The sequence below is a fragment of the Mastacembelus armatus genome, chromosome 3 (genome assembly GCF_900324485.2).
Source record: "Mastacembelus armatus chromosome 3, fMasArm1.2, whole genome shotgun sequence".
Lineage (NCBI taxonomy): Eukaryota > Metazoa > Chordata > Actinopteri > Synbranchiformes > Mastacembelidae > Mastacembelus > Mastacembelus armatus.
The window spans coordinates 7,448,866-7,463,133 of record NC_046635.1 but is presented as its reverse complement, the minus strand read 5'-3'; the positions used below and the strand labels follow the sequence as shown (position 1 = coordinate 7,463,133).

Below are 14,268 nucleotides of genomic sequence, written 5' to 3'. Positions count from 1 at the left end.
AAGCTGTGCAAAATCAGTGGAACTCTCTTAAGCTGTTATCAAATCTGCAAGAATTTTTGCATTACTTTGCAGAGGAAATTTATGAAGATTTTTCAAATCAACATTCCACTGCTTTGCCAAGGACCAATAGTATAACTTTGATTAAAGAAATTACCTGAAATTGTTTTACATTTGAAGTGTTTTCTACATATAATATTGGTATAAACAAACACCAATTACAGTTTCAGTAAAAGGTGCGTGTGTGTGTATATATATAAACCCCAATATTCTTTATCTTCTTCAGCAGCATTGTGTGGATATGATTTGATAAGCTTTGACGGACAGGGAACAAACAGCACGCTAATAAGGTGATTCGATTCAAATATTTCTAAATCCCTGTGCTCTAAATGAGTCAAGCCAGCGAGAAGGGCTCAGGAAAAGAGCAGACGAAATTGCTCAGGTAAAATTATTAAAACTGTGCCAACTTTGCCAGAAAATTGTTTGGTTATGTTGAACCCCATAGCCTGTAGCCAAAGACGACTAAGACAGTTTTTGGGGGTCTTTAATGCAGAATTGAAATTTACTATGGATTCATTCAACTCAAGCAAGTTTCTGCTGTTCTTCTGTTATACTTGGCAGAAACAAAGCATAACAATTGGTCTTAATATGCAAAATAATTGATGTGATGTAACATATATGTGATTTGTAGTAATTCAGGCCAATCATATAAAAGCACTGGCATGTTCCCTTAAAACAGGGGTCTCCGATTCCAGTCCTTGAGGCCCACTGTCCTGCTTGTTTTCCAATTATCCCTGCCCTACCCACTGCTGATTATCTGGATCAGGTGTGTTCAGCCAATCAGAAACTGCAAGGGCAGGGATAAAATTGGAAAACAAGCAGGACAGGGGACCTCAAGGACTGGAGTTCGAGACCCCTGCCTAAAAGAAAATGTGTAAGAAGAAAGAAAAGCTTAACTGCCTTCTAAAATTTTGTCATTTCAGTTCTGTCCATGTACACAAAATGTCCTCACAAATACACATATTCATTCACAAACACACGCTCATGAAAATAAAAACTGGATATTGTCAAAATCTTAAGATTAAAAATCTTTCAAATTGAAACAAACTAAAATCTGCTTTCAAATAAAACTATTTTGTCATTACATCCTAGAAGACATGCATATATGCAAAATACATCAATTAGAATATTTGTATTATATACCTATTGCATCTTAATATTTTTTGTATGTGTGTATATACATTATTTTATGACACTGTACCAATGCAACATTTTAAATGCTGCAAAGAAAAACCTCTAATACTATGTGAACATTTTATAAATGTAATCTGATCAGAACATCCTTCCGCTGCCCAAAACTGTATCTGCTATGTTAGTGAGGTCTGTTAGGTGGTCATCAAATGTGCTGCTCAGATATGTGCAGTGCTGAAGCTGCTCCTCTACGGGTAAGGAGCAGCTTTAAAAAAAATAATTAAAAAAGAAAGTTTGTGGCATCCTATTGCCTGACATGTCACTGACAGCCAGCATACAATCCATAAAGAGGTCGAACTGCAAATATGAGCTTTAAAACCACATTTGCCACCACAGGCTCTTGGGAGAAATGACTGCAAATGGCTGACCTAGTCATTCTGCACCTCCCTGTGATAAAAACCTTCGCAGTTCATATTTCATTCCATCAGAAAAGGTAAGGTACATATGGAAAGGCACCTCAACTGTTTTGTGTTCTGAGATTATGCATGTGAGGCAAAGCCTAAAGAGAGAGACGTGGCTAAATGGTAACTCGGTCTGACTGAAACAAAAATATTCTTTTTTTATTCTGTCCAAGTCTGGTTTTAAAACTTGAGGATGAGGCAGACTGTGTGCCCTCCAACCATGTCCCAAAGTCATGCAGCAGCAAGTCCTTTTTGTCTTGTCACTTGAGTATCACTTTTTTAAAAACAGTGAGTAGATTGGGTCACAGCTGTTTTCAAAGACTTCATATGCAACTGTGGAGTCCAGATTGACCCATTTACAGTATTTACACAAGAGAATAAGGTTATTCATATAATATGAAATCCAGACAGCTGAAGATGGTGGGTTGATCTGAAAGGTCCCAGATGTGTAGATGACACCAAGATAAAGGACAACACTTAAATAAAATATCACTAAGCTACAGTATCAGTGTCAAAGCTTGGCAAAAGTTACAAATAAAATAAATTTAAAGGACAGAAACTGAATTATGAGTCTTCTATTGGTGACATTTAATTGGGCTGTGGAAATGCTGAGTTCACCGAGACATTAAAAGACAACCTCTGGTTTGAAAGGCTTCACCATAAGATGAATATCATCTTGCCTTATAAAGGTGTCAAGTGCATCAAACCGTTTACACTCTGCATCATCCTTCATTTTGGTGTTCACCTACATCTAATTTTGAAAAGCTAAAGAAAATCTCAGGAGGCAGCTGGTCAGCCAAATGCATGGACCATGTGACCCTGAGGGACTGACTGAAGTTATCATGTAATGAACCATGTATCGACATGTTGCTCATGCACAGCTGTGCATGTGTGCATGTGTCTGTCCTAGAATGGTGTGTAGTCTGCGGGGTACATGACAGGGAGCCAGTTCTCACTGAAGTTGGCGCAGTGTGTCCATCGGAGGTGTCGCATAAGCTGGAAAACAAAGAAATGTGATTCCAGTGGGAAAAAAGCTAATATTTGTTCAATAATAAATGTTTTTTAAAAATTATTCTACTCTGATTTTGAGGAGCAAGCATTCAAAACAGCCACTACCTTAATACGTGAAACTAATACTGGCCGTCTCTCATCTCTTACCTGGATGCAGTTCTTCATGTTGTCCTTGCTGGGCTTCTCCTCCACCATCTTTGAGGCATATTTTAGGGCTCGGCCATACATCTTGTTTGCCAGCGCATGTTTATATGAAAACATCAACACCTGAGTAATGGAAAAAGAGAGAATATAAACAAAATATATTAGCTTAACAGTTATTGAATGAATAAACAATGGCTGGCTGTATGGCAACATACAATACACTGAACAAATTAAAATTTTTACGAAAGAAATTCCTGCTGAAGTAATGTTTGCTTAAACCTACAGTCCCGGATGTCTTAAGACGTTACTATGTATTTGTCACTTGTCTTATAAACGTTCTATTTATATCTTTGACAGGAACCTATGAGCTTGGGGGTGAATGCTACAGCATAGCAGAGAAGTCTGAAAATACTGAGAGATCAAGGAACACATTTTTGACTTAATCTTTTCATAGCGTTTGATTACAATCAGAAAAATATATTATTGCTAGGTTTATCCTAAAGCTAATGATTAAGTGTCTTCCACTACAATAGAACAACTTTCCTCTTTCCTTAATTTTCTAAAAACATTTTGCTCACCTTGGAGTCAGTTAGCTCTGCCCACTTCTGCACCTCCCAAAAGGTGTCCATCAGGGCTTTAGCCACATTAAGGAGGGTGTCATCAGAACTGCTGGCCACCTGTTGCCCAGCCTCCTCTGCTGCTCCTGCTTCTCCTGTGGCAACAGCACTGGCACCCTCCTGTGGTGCAGGGGGTAACAGGAGCTGGTCAGCAAGAGCGCAGCCCTTTCTGCACAGAGCATCCAGCAGAGATGACTTCTGCTTCTCCATGTCACTGTAACACATATGTAAAGACAAGCCTCCATGTTCCAGCAGTCCAGAATTTTTGATGGGATGTTTTAGAGGAAATGTAGGCCACCCAAAAACCCTTTTATGAAATAAAAATGAATCCGTAGGGGGAAAGCAGCATTTTTAGATGTCTGCAACGATGAAAAATTTAAAGAGTTTTTTTTCTGCTCTGCTTGGCTCTTTCCTAACAGTTGAATATGATGGATTCTAACAATGTTCATACTTTTTCTATTAATTATATTCTTCAGTTTGACATACCTCTTTATAGAAGCAGCATCTGGTCGAGGGTCTGTCTTCATGGTGAGATAAACAGCCAAAGATGTCTGGTCAATGTGAGAGATGACGATGTCAGCTGCTGATACCACCTCCCTGAGACGTTTTACACGCTCCTAACCACAAACAGGAGAACGGATTATGAGGGGAGAGAGCTGCACAGTTGAAACTCCAACTTGGAACAAAATGATTCATTGCTCCTAGGACTGAATCCTGACAGAGTTCCTTGCATTTATCTTTCCTCTCACTGTTTCTTTTTTTTTCTTCTACCTTTTCTAAGTCCAACTGGTGAAGTCTTTGCACATGCAGTGGAAGGTAATCAGAGTAGTTTTCCATCAGTTCATCATAGATGGAGCTGGAGTCCAACCTGAACAGCAAACACAGGACAGGACAGGACAACAGGTTGAGATACAGCTGAAAGAATAAAGAAAGTAACAAAACAGATGAGAAACAGCACACACTTTGTCATCCACTGAATCTTCAAGTCTCTCATGGCTTCTGCAAACTCCTCCTTCAAATCTTTCTCTTTGTCTCCTTCCTTGTCTTTTTCCTTCCCTCCATTCTTTGTTTTGTTGGGAGCAGGAATTAAATGGTAGACAACTGGAACAATATCCTGTATGAACACAAAAAACAGTTTAGTCAAAAACTGAAACACTGAACAAAATCCATGACTTTGACTACTCTCACAATATCAGCAAAGCCCAAACGCTTCTTACTGTCATGCTCTGACATCAAACTCCCTATGGTTCTCTCTCTTTAAATCTTTTCAGAAGAAATGCCTTTTAATACCCAGTTATACAAGATTAAAGCAGAGCTCATTATCAATTGATGCTGATGTATTCAAAATTTTACTGACCACCAGAAAATTTTAACTATTTGATATCAAAATAAAGAACTACACGGATGCATATTTTAATATAGCAATATGTACATGCTTTGACATGATTATTGTAAATGTAATAAACCCCATCTTAAGGAAAGGAATAAGCCATTTCCAGGAAAGAGCAGTAGACGCTCTGTTGTAAAGTGTTTCTAGCTCATCCAGTACCTTTTTAAACTTTCCTTGTCGTTTTGCAGAGGCCTGCCCCTGGTGGTCAGAATAACACACAGTAAGGAAGAGACAACACAAACACACCAAAAAGGATTCTCTCTCTCTCTTCATGTCATCTTTCATCGACTCTCAGAGTTTATTGACCTACCTGTCAGGCTAAAAACATATGGGAAAGTAGAAAAACAGTTTTGCAACCCTTGTTACTGACAGGCTCAGGTTTTTATCTTAACATGTTCACATGAAACAAATTTGATCAACCTGTATTTTCTCAATATATTCCATATACTAAAAATTTAATAAAATCATTGTATTCGAAATGAATGTTAGAACTGAGACAAGTCTTGTGTGTGTCTGTATAATGAACAAAAAACAGGTCTTTAGCAATGCAAAGACAACAACATGAAAAAATAAAAAGTATTGACTTGTAAATGGTTTGAATGGAATACATTTGCACTGGAGCAAGTGAATAAAACAAGTTAAACCACATTCACAAAAGTTGAAAATTATTCAAATGTAATGTGTTATTGATTAGTATGTTTGCTTTATCTTTTCTCACTAATAATTTTCAAATTTTTATTTATTGTTTTTTTTTTTTTTTTTTAGCAAAAAATACTTACACTCAAAGGCTGAATTTTCAGGCTTCACATCAATAGGGGAAACTGCAGACAGGTCAGAGTACCTGTACCTGCTCTGTTATGTTATTGTTTTTTTTTTTTTTTTTTTGCATGCACTTGACATTCACCCTCAGTGGGGGCATACCATGTGTAAAATCTCTGATATGGAAAAGTGAAAACCATTATGGCTCTCTGAGTCCTGACGAGCAGGACTGACCATTGCTCAGAAGTACAGAGATTAAGAAAAGAAATATCACTCACTGCCTTCTTGCCATACTCGCTCTTGGGGACAACAAGAGAGCCTGAAAGATAGCATCCTGGACATGTCCCCTTAGGGATCCTGAAAAATGGAGAAGGGATGACAACAGATACCATGTTTGATCACTAATATAACAAAATACATTTTCATGGAGGAATTTTCTAATCTAACAGTCATTTGACTGTTGAGCAGCTAGAATACATTACAGTACCTCAACAGAATATACTGAAGAGAGGGAAAACATTATTGGTTTTTAACGAGAGACTAGTTTTGGTGCTCTGAAACCAAGCACCAGTAATCTAAGGCTTTTCTGTATTATGCATGAGTCCTTTTTTCCATGCTGGTTGACTCACTTGTCATCTGGCAGGGCCGTGATGTAGAAAGGTTGTCTGGCACCTGGGGACAAGGTGACAGAGTTTGCCTTTTTTTTGGCTACCAGGGCAGCTCGATGTGTCTCATAGACATCTAGACTGATTGTGGTGGATAGACGGTGAGAAACCACAAACGGTAGGTCCTTAAGTCGCTCCAGCTCACTCGACTGCTCATGGCGGACCTGCAGGCGTACAGTGTAGTCTCCCTTTTCCAGCTTCAGGGAATACTAGAATGATCAGACATAGAAGGGAAGTGTTTCAGTTCATGACATGCACACCAAGAGCACATCTTTCCCTTACCAAATTACACAGGTATGCAGATAACTGGAGAATATGTTTAGATGCACCGTAGTAACCTGGTCAATGTAAATCTGCATACATTGCAGCAGGGCAGTAATCAGTTTTTTTCCCTTTGGCTTGGCACTTATACATTTTAACTGTATTAGTGATAGAAGTTATGTCTTGTGAGCTTCCCATTCATTTAATTAGAACAGATGTGAAGACCTGGAGTATTTAAAAAAAAACAAACAAACAAAAAAAAAAGAAGCAAGCTTTTCATGAGCCTGAATGTACCTGATGTGGGTAGGCATCCCCTGAGCCCAGTAGCCTCTTGTTCTGATCAAACAGCATCCAGAGCTGACTGTCAAACTCAGACTCATACAGCAGCTCACACAGCATGGGGCAGCTGGGGGTAACCTCTCCACTCTTAGGCTGAAGGTCAGAAGAAAAAAAAAAAACTTTATACCCAAGCACAAATAAAGAGAAAAAACAGCGTTCTTTCTCATATGTTGTGCAGGCAGTACCTGGTGAAAGCTGTAGGTGAGAATAATCTCATACAGTTGTCTGTTGTTGGGGAGAATATCCCTCATTCCCAAGGCCTTTATCTTTGAACTTAAGGGCCTAAAACAAAAGCAGGGATCACACAATGAACTTCAGTGTTATCAAACAATAGAATGCATGTGTGTGTATCTGTCTGCACTTACCTGAGGGGCTGAACCCATGCCTTGAGGGTAATAGTGGGGGATACCTCCTCGTACCTTAGTGGCGATGACACATCAAAACTCGTCACTCCTTCTGAGGCATGCTATGCAGATATAAATGCAAGTTACACAGAGAGAACTAATACAGTATGGGTCGTAACTTACTTTCTCATATGTCTGTGCTCTTCTTACTATGTGCAGGGGCGAAGGAGAAACTTTGAGTCCATGAAACGAGATGCTGTAGTCCACTGTGACGTCGCCCAGGCTTGCCCACCACCGTGCAATGCACAACTCCACTACCCTACCTGACTGAAGAGGATGAAGAGGAGACAAAACATGTACAGGAATTACACCACCATTATGTTGTTATGTTTTTATATGTATACTTCCACAAAATACATTGACTTTCATCCTAGGCACTTATGGATGTCATCTGGCAGAGAACTTCTGATGACAACTAACTTTTGTTAGCTGAATATCATGTTTACTGAAATATTTAAGTGCAAAATTCCATTTAAAGTAACGTATATTCTAAATGAAATGTTCGTACCAGCACAGGAAAAGCCTCAGTTAATGAACCTCTTTCAAGTAGTGAAGAGAACTTGTAGAATTCATTAGCTCTGTAGGCCTTCTGCTTGACCAGGTGCACTGCATGAAGGACAAACTTTGACGACACATCTCCTGAGTTTGAAGTCAGGGTGATCTCTTTAGGAGAGACGGACAGAAAGATGAGAGAATGTGAGGAAGAGGAAAGAGAAAACTAATTATCACATTTTGATCATGCACAGCTATTGAACTTAGGTAATTTAATGTCACATCTTGCTCTACTGACTTGTGGGTAAATATCCTCACACTATCCATATTTGTTTCACAATTTCCAGCAATAAATAAAATTGACACCAAGGCAGGAGAAAGGGTCCTCAGCTGTTTTTTTGTTATACTGACAAGTTAATAGAGATAATGATACCATTAATGTGAGTAAACAAGCTCAAGATAACAGAACAGTTAATGTGTGATCTCAAGCTAATGGCATAAAATTTCCAATATAGCAAAACCATTGCCAAACTGAAATGATATTATTAATTTGTGAAACAATACCACCATCTGATACCTTGAGCAAACACTTAAAAACTACTGATGACTGTTCTCTAATTACTTGAGTAAAAGCTATCAGTTGCACAACAAAGTACAACACTTATCACACACATAGATACTGACCTGACCAAGAGGCTCCCTGAGGTACAGTAATGAAGTGGCGTCTGATCTGGCCAGGTCTGAAATGGATGTCTGAGAAACACAGCTCCTGATTACGACACTCTGTCACTCTGCCAGACAGAAGAAAGAGCTGTGAGACATACACACTTACACAAAATGCTTCCTAATAGTGATAGGAAATAATATAGTGTAAGTATGTAACTTACTTGGCAGGTATAATAACTGTGATTGGAACTCTGAATAGTGGGCCACAGGTAGGCGCTGCTGTATCATACCCACAAACCTAAAACCACATCACAGTGTTCAAATTTACATAAGTAACTACATAAGGAACAAAATCTCCATCTTTTCTTTGTCTTCTCTGGCTGAATCCAAATGTCCACCCTTCTGACCTACAGACAGAGTCCTCATGGGCTTCACTGTCATCACGGCAAAACTGCTAGAGTGCTGGACTGCACAGGGCTGAAATGCACTTTGAGAAGGCACTGAAGGACCTCGTGTTTCTAGGCAGATAGACAAAGTATTTTCCTGAACAGTTCTTTATGCTTGATGGCTTGTGGATTTGCACAATCCACAACACTCATGTACTTCCTGGAACTTGCCTGTTAAGTCAGTGAGTCTGCAAACGTGGTGAAATCTGGACATTTGGATTGAGCCTCTGTCTTGTCCCTACCTCTGTGTAATGCACTCCCTCTCGCAGTCCCACAGGATCGATGCGAACATTGACGTGACGACACTGGTTCATCAGCTCTAGATGGGTGGGGCACTGGACCCATGGGGCAGCACATGTGAGGGCCAAGTGTAGCTGCAAGGAGATTCGCTCAAAGTTTTCTGTGATGAACATTAAAGGAGAACAGATGGTGAAAAAAACATCCACACTCACAAACAAACAAAATGTCTCTGATGATGATGCTATCAAGCATGAACAGTACCTGTGTTCTCTGGGAAGATGGGTTCAATTCCTACTCCATGATCTGATGGTGCAAGAATTTGGGCAGGGTCCCTGAGGTAGATGCCTCTCTGCGTTCCCACACTTACTGAAAAACCTAGGTGGCTTGTGGGTAAAGAGGCATGCTGAGTGAGGTAGTCTAATGCTCTGTCCACCTGAGAGGAAGAAAGAAAGAAGACTACTGGATGGCACACAAAAAAAAAATGATACCATGCACCCAGCAAAAAAAAAAAAAAAAAAAAAAACATGCTATGACTGGATCCCTGCGGCAGCAACTGTCAAGTTACCTGGATTATTCCATGGCCCTGTGCAAACACCTCAATGTCATCAACTTTTAGAGCAGTGTTTTCAAGTGCTCTCCTCACAGCAGGAACAGAGGGCTGGATCCCATTCTGCTTCAGTCCTTTATCACACAAAAATCACATCACATTTGAATCCCATTGTATGCATGTATTTATTCCTGCATCTAGTCAATGACGCTGGACATACCTGAGAGGATAAGTGCAATGCCTCCACAGGCATTAGGGGATGACATGGAGGTGCCATTCATCAACTGGGTACCACGAAGAGTCCAGTTGGGTACAGATGCAATGGCACCACCAGGGGCACTGATGCTGACCCCCAGACCTCCGTCTGTACTAGGGCCCCTGGATGACCAGGTATACTGATTGGGAGGCAGCTTCTCCCTCAAGGAATACTCTGCCACCATCATGTCTGGAGTCACATAGGCTCCAACACCTGTGAAAAAAATGGAATTGGGACCAGAAATTAATGTAAATAACAAGGGAAAAAAAAAAAACAAACAAAAAAAAAAAAACAGTAAAATGCACTTTTTGGGGTGGATAATATGTATCAATATTCACATCTATTTTAATGCTCATTTCATTTCCCAACACACTGCTAAAATTATACTACTTGGACTTAAACAAGAAGCATTATAAACCTTGTGTGTTAACAGCGAATATTTAAATGAGGGGTAATTTATATTGGGGCCCATCACCTCCCTTGAGCAGTTTTATCTTATCTCATCCATGTACTCTGGATGTCTCCCTATATATGTGCATACCAATTACGCTGCTGGTGGTTCCTCCTGGGCAGCCAACTGTGGAGAGGCATGGGCCATTGTTTCCTGCACTTGAAACAAATATCACATTGTGCTTCTGGACAGCCTCTGTGATCACCTCACAAATTCTCCTGAAACAAAATGATAAAAATAAGTGGGTTTAAGTATTCAGAACAAGTTCAAAATTAACCCAGACAACCCTTTACTACCACAACACAGTACATACCCTGAATTGGGCCAGTGGGTGGCTTCCCCATAGCTATAGTTAACCAGATCACATTTGTAATTGATTACTTCAATCATCTGTAAGCGATATGAGACATAAAGAATGAATCAGTGAAAGAGCAAATATGTTTAAAAAAAAAAAAAAAAAAAAAGGAAAAGTGTAAAAGCTTCAAATAGTACGGTGGGTATACCGCACGGATGAGCCCCGTGCCCGTTTCCATGGTGCTGAGGCGGGTGTCTCCAATCTTCAGAGCCAAGATTTGGGCACCAGGGGCCACACCATTACGTTCTGGTTCCTCTGGGAAGTAACCTGCTGCTATGCTTGCCACATGTGTCCCATGAGCCCCTTTAACGGCACAAAAGCAAGTTAGACTGCAGACAACACAATGCACCTCTACACAACACGGTCCCTTAATCTGTGAACCTGCTGCTATGCTGATCATTTTTTTGTGTTAAGATGACTGAATCATAAGAATGTTTCCTTTCAGAGGAGCTGAAAAACAAAGTGCATTTATGTGATGAGCCTTGAGATCTCTCACCTCCACTGGTGACAACGCAGAGTGTATTTCCCTCATCATAAATATTAACAGAGTAGTTAAGCATCTCAGCATTTCCTATTGTGGCATACTCTTGTGTTTCTTTGTAGGAGCATAGCACAGTGCACTGGGACAGCTCTCCACACTCTGACGTGTCCACAACAGCCCTATGGAGATAAAACAGTAACACATTAGTGAAAATATTGGAGAGTAAAGTCAAAAGATCTAAAAGAACATTCATGAAGAGTGTTATTCATGGGTCAGGGTACCTCCATGTGATACCATCATGCCAAAGGACACAGTCATATACCGGACCGGGATCACTGTATTTCTTTTCTAGTGAGGACAGAAGCTCTGACTGACACTGCAGTTCTTCTTTCTGTAACTTCTCCATCTGGAAAGAGCAAGCAGGATGAGGGATAAAATAAGGAAACCCTTTAAATGTGGCTAGCAACTTCAGGGGTATGCTGATGAGTAAACAAAGAATTCAGTGACTTTGGTCTGACCTGTGAGGTTGTTGGATGAGCAAGGTCAAACTCTTCTGTCTTGCGACTAACCTCAGCAAGTGCCGCTCTGTGTGGCGGGTCCCATACCTTCTCCTTTCGCTCTTTCTAGTAGATAAAAGTAACTGTCTTAACAACACAGAGGCTGACAAGCCATCAGAATATCTTTCATCTTCTGACATGCTTGTTTCTCTAATATGATATAAATCTATACTATAGTGTAAAACACCATTGACTGCAAGAGCAGAAATTCTATCAAATCAGTTCAGTTTTTATTATTAGATGTGATAAGTGTAATATGAAAAACAATAATAGAAAATTAAACTTTTTCAAATCTTAATGAGAACCAAACTGTTTGAACTTCTGTTTTTGATCATATATTTTCATGTCTAAGCTGGCTTTTGGATAATCAGTCCCTGTGCTTCTAGTAGAGTGTACAACTATAATATTACAAAATCAAAAACCAAGAAAGACCCAGTACTGTAATAATGTCATGTCTTCCCACCTGTATTCTTTCTTTAAGAGCCTTAGGGAAGAACTCATAGCCATTTTTAACTCCAATGTGATACTTCCCTGATGGATTGACCCAGGCAGGAGGGATCTGGAAGACATGAAAAGACATAGTGAGACAAATATGAAGAAAACTGTGGGCCTATGAATATATGATATGATGTACAATATATACAGAATTACACATCACCACAAAACAATTTTACATGTGGGACAATACCTGCAACTGAACATTTCCCATATGATAGCTGTCATTTAAGTATTTCTCATTAGTCTTTATATCAAAAGTGTCTTCTGACCTTAAGTAGTCTACCAGAGAGGCCAATGATTGTCCCATCTTTAGGTTCTACCACTGTAGACATGTTCACGTCACCACTGCCTGTTGTATCGATGATATCAACAATCTTTGGCTTCCCCTCAGTTGTGACCTGAAAGAAGTAGTAGTTCAAGTCAATCAGTAATCAACTATGAACACCAGACAGATCAGATGCAAAATACACATTTGGTAATTTATACTAACCAACGAAGACTGTAGACATCATGAACTAAAAAAAACATATAATTTTTAATCGGATCCTAAACCTGACTATTATGCAAACCATCCCAAAGAGTAACAGACTAACAATGCTCCTAGTCAACAACACATACTGTTCAGACACATTGGAGGGGTCATGTTTGGTCTCTGCCCTTTAAAGCACGAAAACAGAAACATTACATCTGAGAAGATATGGTTGACTTTAACTCAGTACAACCCGAATGATGTTCCACCTAAATGTATAGTTACGTGATACATTAACGTTTTTTCTCTCGACTTATTTAGGTCATTACTGTGTAGTCAACTAACTAACCGGACTCCCATGTGACTTGGCAGTTATCTTGTGGCTAACTGCTAAGCTATTTCAGCTAACTAGTGCTGACTTGGTTGTAAGAGCCAAAACGTTAATTAACGCAGCGACAGGACGAGCTGGAGGAGAAAAGTGAAGCGGACAAATTCAAGCAGCTACCCTCTGCTCACATGCTAGCATGTATGGCAACAACAAGTAAATGTTTAATTTGTTGAATGCAGGTCCGGCGCTGAAAGAGGAAATATTTGGCAGTGAAGACTTCGTGACGAGCCAAGTGTCACAAAACCTCAACAGCTCATTATCACATTAGTTGGATGAGCCGATGATAGCAGGCTAACGAGCTAACTGGCTAGTCGTTGTCGTTTGGTGACTGGGGATGAGTCGGGCCTTTAGCTTTGCTAGCTAGCTCGCAGCTAACTACGGCGAGACCGACCTGCATGCCGGGGGCCCCGGGGTCCACACCGGTGTCGAGGATAGCGATGAGTACTCCTCGGCCATCGTATTCAGGGAACCTGGTGAGGTAAGACGCGGCACCGGTTTCTTTTTTGGGGAGCAGCCCGTGGAAGGGGAAGGGCTCTTCGGTAGAATGGGCAGCCATGGTTAAAGGAGCGACAATGAAAACAGCAGCGAAATGGGGAAGAGAACAACACGGTAAGAGAATTGGGGAGGAGACCTGGTTAAAGGGGCAGTACGGTTAATCTGCCGAGGCACATTTATTCGTAACCTGCAGTAACCCCATCACATCTTACTGATCATACCTGTTTACTCATTATATTCGATAATCTTTTCCAGGAAGACTTTACAAGCTGTGAAACCCTGCACTCTGAATTCAAGTATTCAATATACTCTCTGACATCTACTGAAAGTAGAGGTGTTCAAAACACACCTCCACTTTCTGTTTAATAATATGAAGAAATGGTTATATATAGTCTACTAGCCTACAATCTGCATTTTTAAGTGTAAGTTTTAGAAGTATATATACAGGCCTGTCAGACATCTAAATGTGACAGCTGTACAATGCTGAGTTGCTGTAAGTGTGGTTAAATTAACCACAAGTTAACCTAAAGTTAACCTAAAACACTATGACAGACTGAGAAACTGTGTCACACTCTTCAGTTCCATTCAATCCAACAGCCTTTTGCTCAAAAGTGAAACATCATTTCACTTTTGTATTTATTATTTCCTTGTTTTATTATTTTATTGATCCCTGGTATTTCTGTTCCTC

The 14,268-nt window shown here is 40.0% G+C and overlaps 1 protein-coding gene across 2 annotated transcripts; it reads right to left on the bottom strand.

Moving 5' to 3' along the window:
- Positions 1-941: 941 nt before the first annotated feature.
- On the bottom strand, positions 942-13,691 carry tpp2 (tripeptidyl peptidase 2). 2 transcript variants are annotated; one of them, XM_026320226.2, is made up of 29 exons: positions 13,477-13,691; positions 12,498-12,626; positions 12,194-12,289; positions 11,692-11,796; positions 11,455-11,579; positions 11,189-11,352; positions 10,841-10,995; positions 10,651-10,727; positions 10,428-10,555; positions 9,851-10,099; positions 9,649-9,764; positions 9,345-9,516; positions 9,086-9,243; positions 8,619-8,695; positions 8,416-8,522; positions 7,748-7,902; positions 7,390-7,506; positions 7,201-7,301; positions 7,021-7,117; positions 6,791-6,928; positions 6,200-6,444; positions 5,849-5,927; positions 4,971-5,009; positions 4,384-4,535; positions 4,193-4,289; positions 3,908-4,038; positions 3,383-3,635; positions 2,808-2,927; positions 942-2,645 (listed from the first exon to the last, which is right to left on the bottom strand). In XM_026320226.2, the coding sequence occupies exons 1-29, from the start codon at positions 13,639-13,641 to the stop codon at positions 2,556-2,558; spliced, it is 3,837 nt and encodes a 1,278-aa protein (XP_026176011.1). In that variant the 5' UTR covers positions 13,642-13,691; the 3' UTR covers positions 942-2,555. The 2 variants fall into 2 exon arrangements, with proteins under 2 accessions (XP_026176011.1, XP_026176012.1); XM_026320227.2 differs by lacking the exon at positions 4,971-5,009 and having other exon boundaries at positions 2,507-2,645.
- Between the last annotated feature and the right edge of the window lie 577 nt (positions 13,692-14,268).

Excerpts from the sequence above, each read along its gene's own strand:
- tpp2 (XM_026320226.2), bottom strand. The coding sequence starts at position 13,641 with ATGGCTGCCCATTCTACCGAAGAGCCCTTCCCCTTCCACGGGCTGCTC. Across the intron at positions 10,996-11,188 it reads CTGCGTTGTCACCAGTGGAG|GGGCTCATGGGACACATGTG; the intron begins GTGAGAGATCTC and ends GTGCCGTTAAAG. Across the intron at positions 10,556-10,650 it reads ACCCACTGGCCCAATTCAGG|GAGAATTTGTGAGGTGATCA; the intron begins GTATGTACTGTG and ends ATTTTGTTTCAG.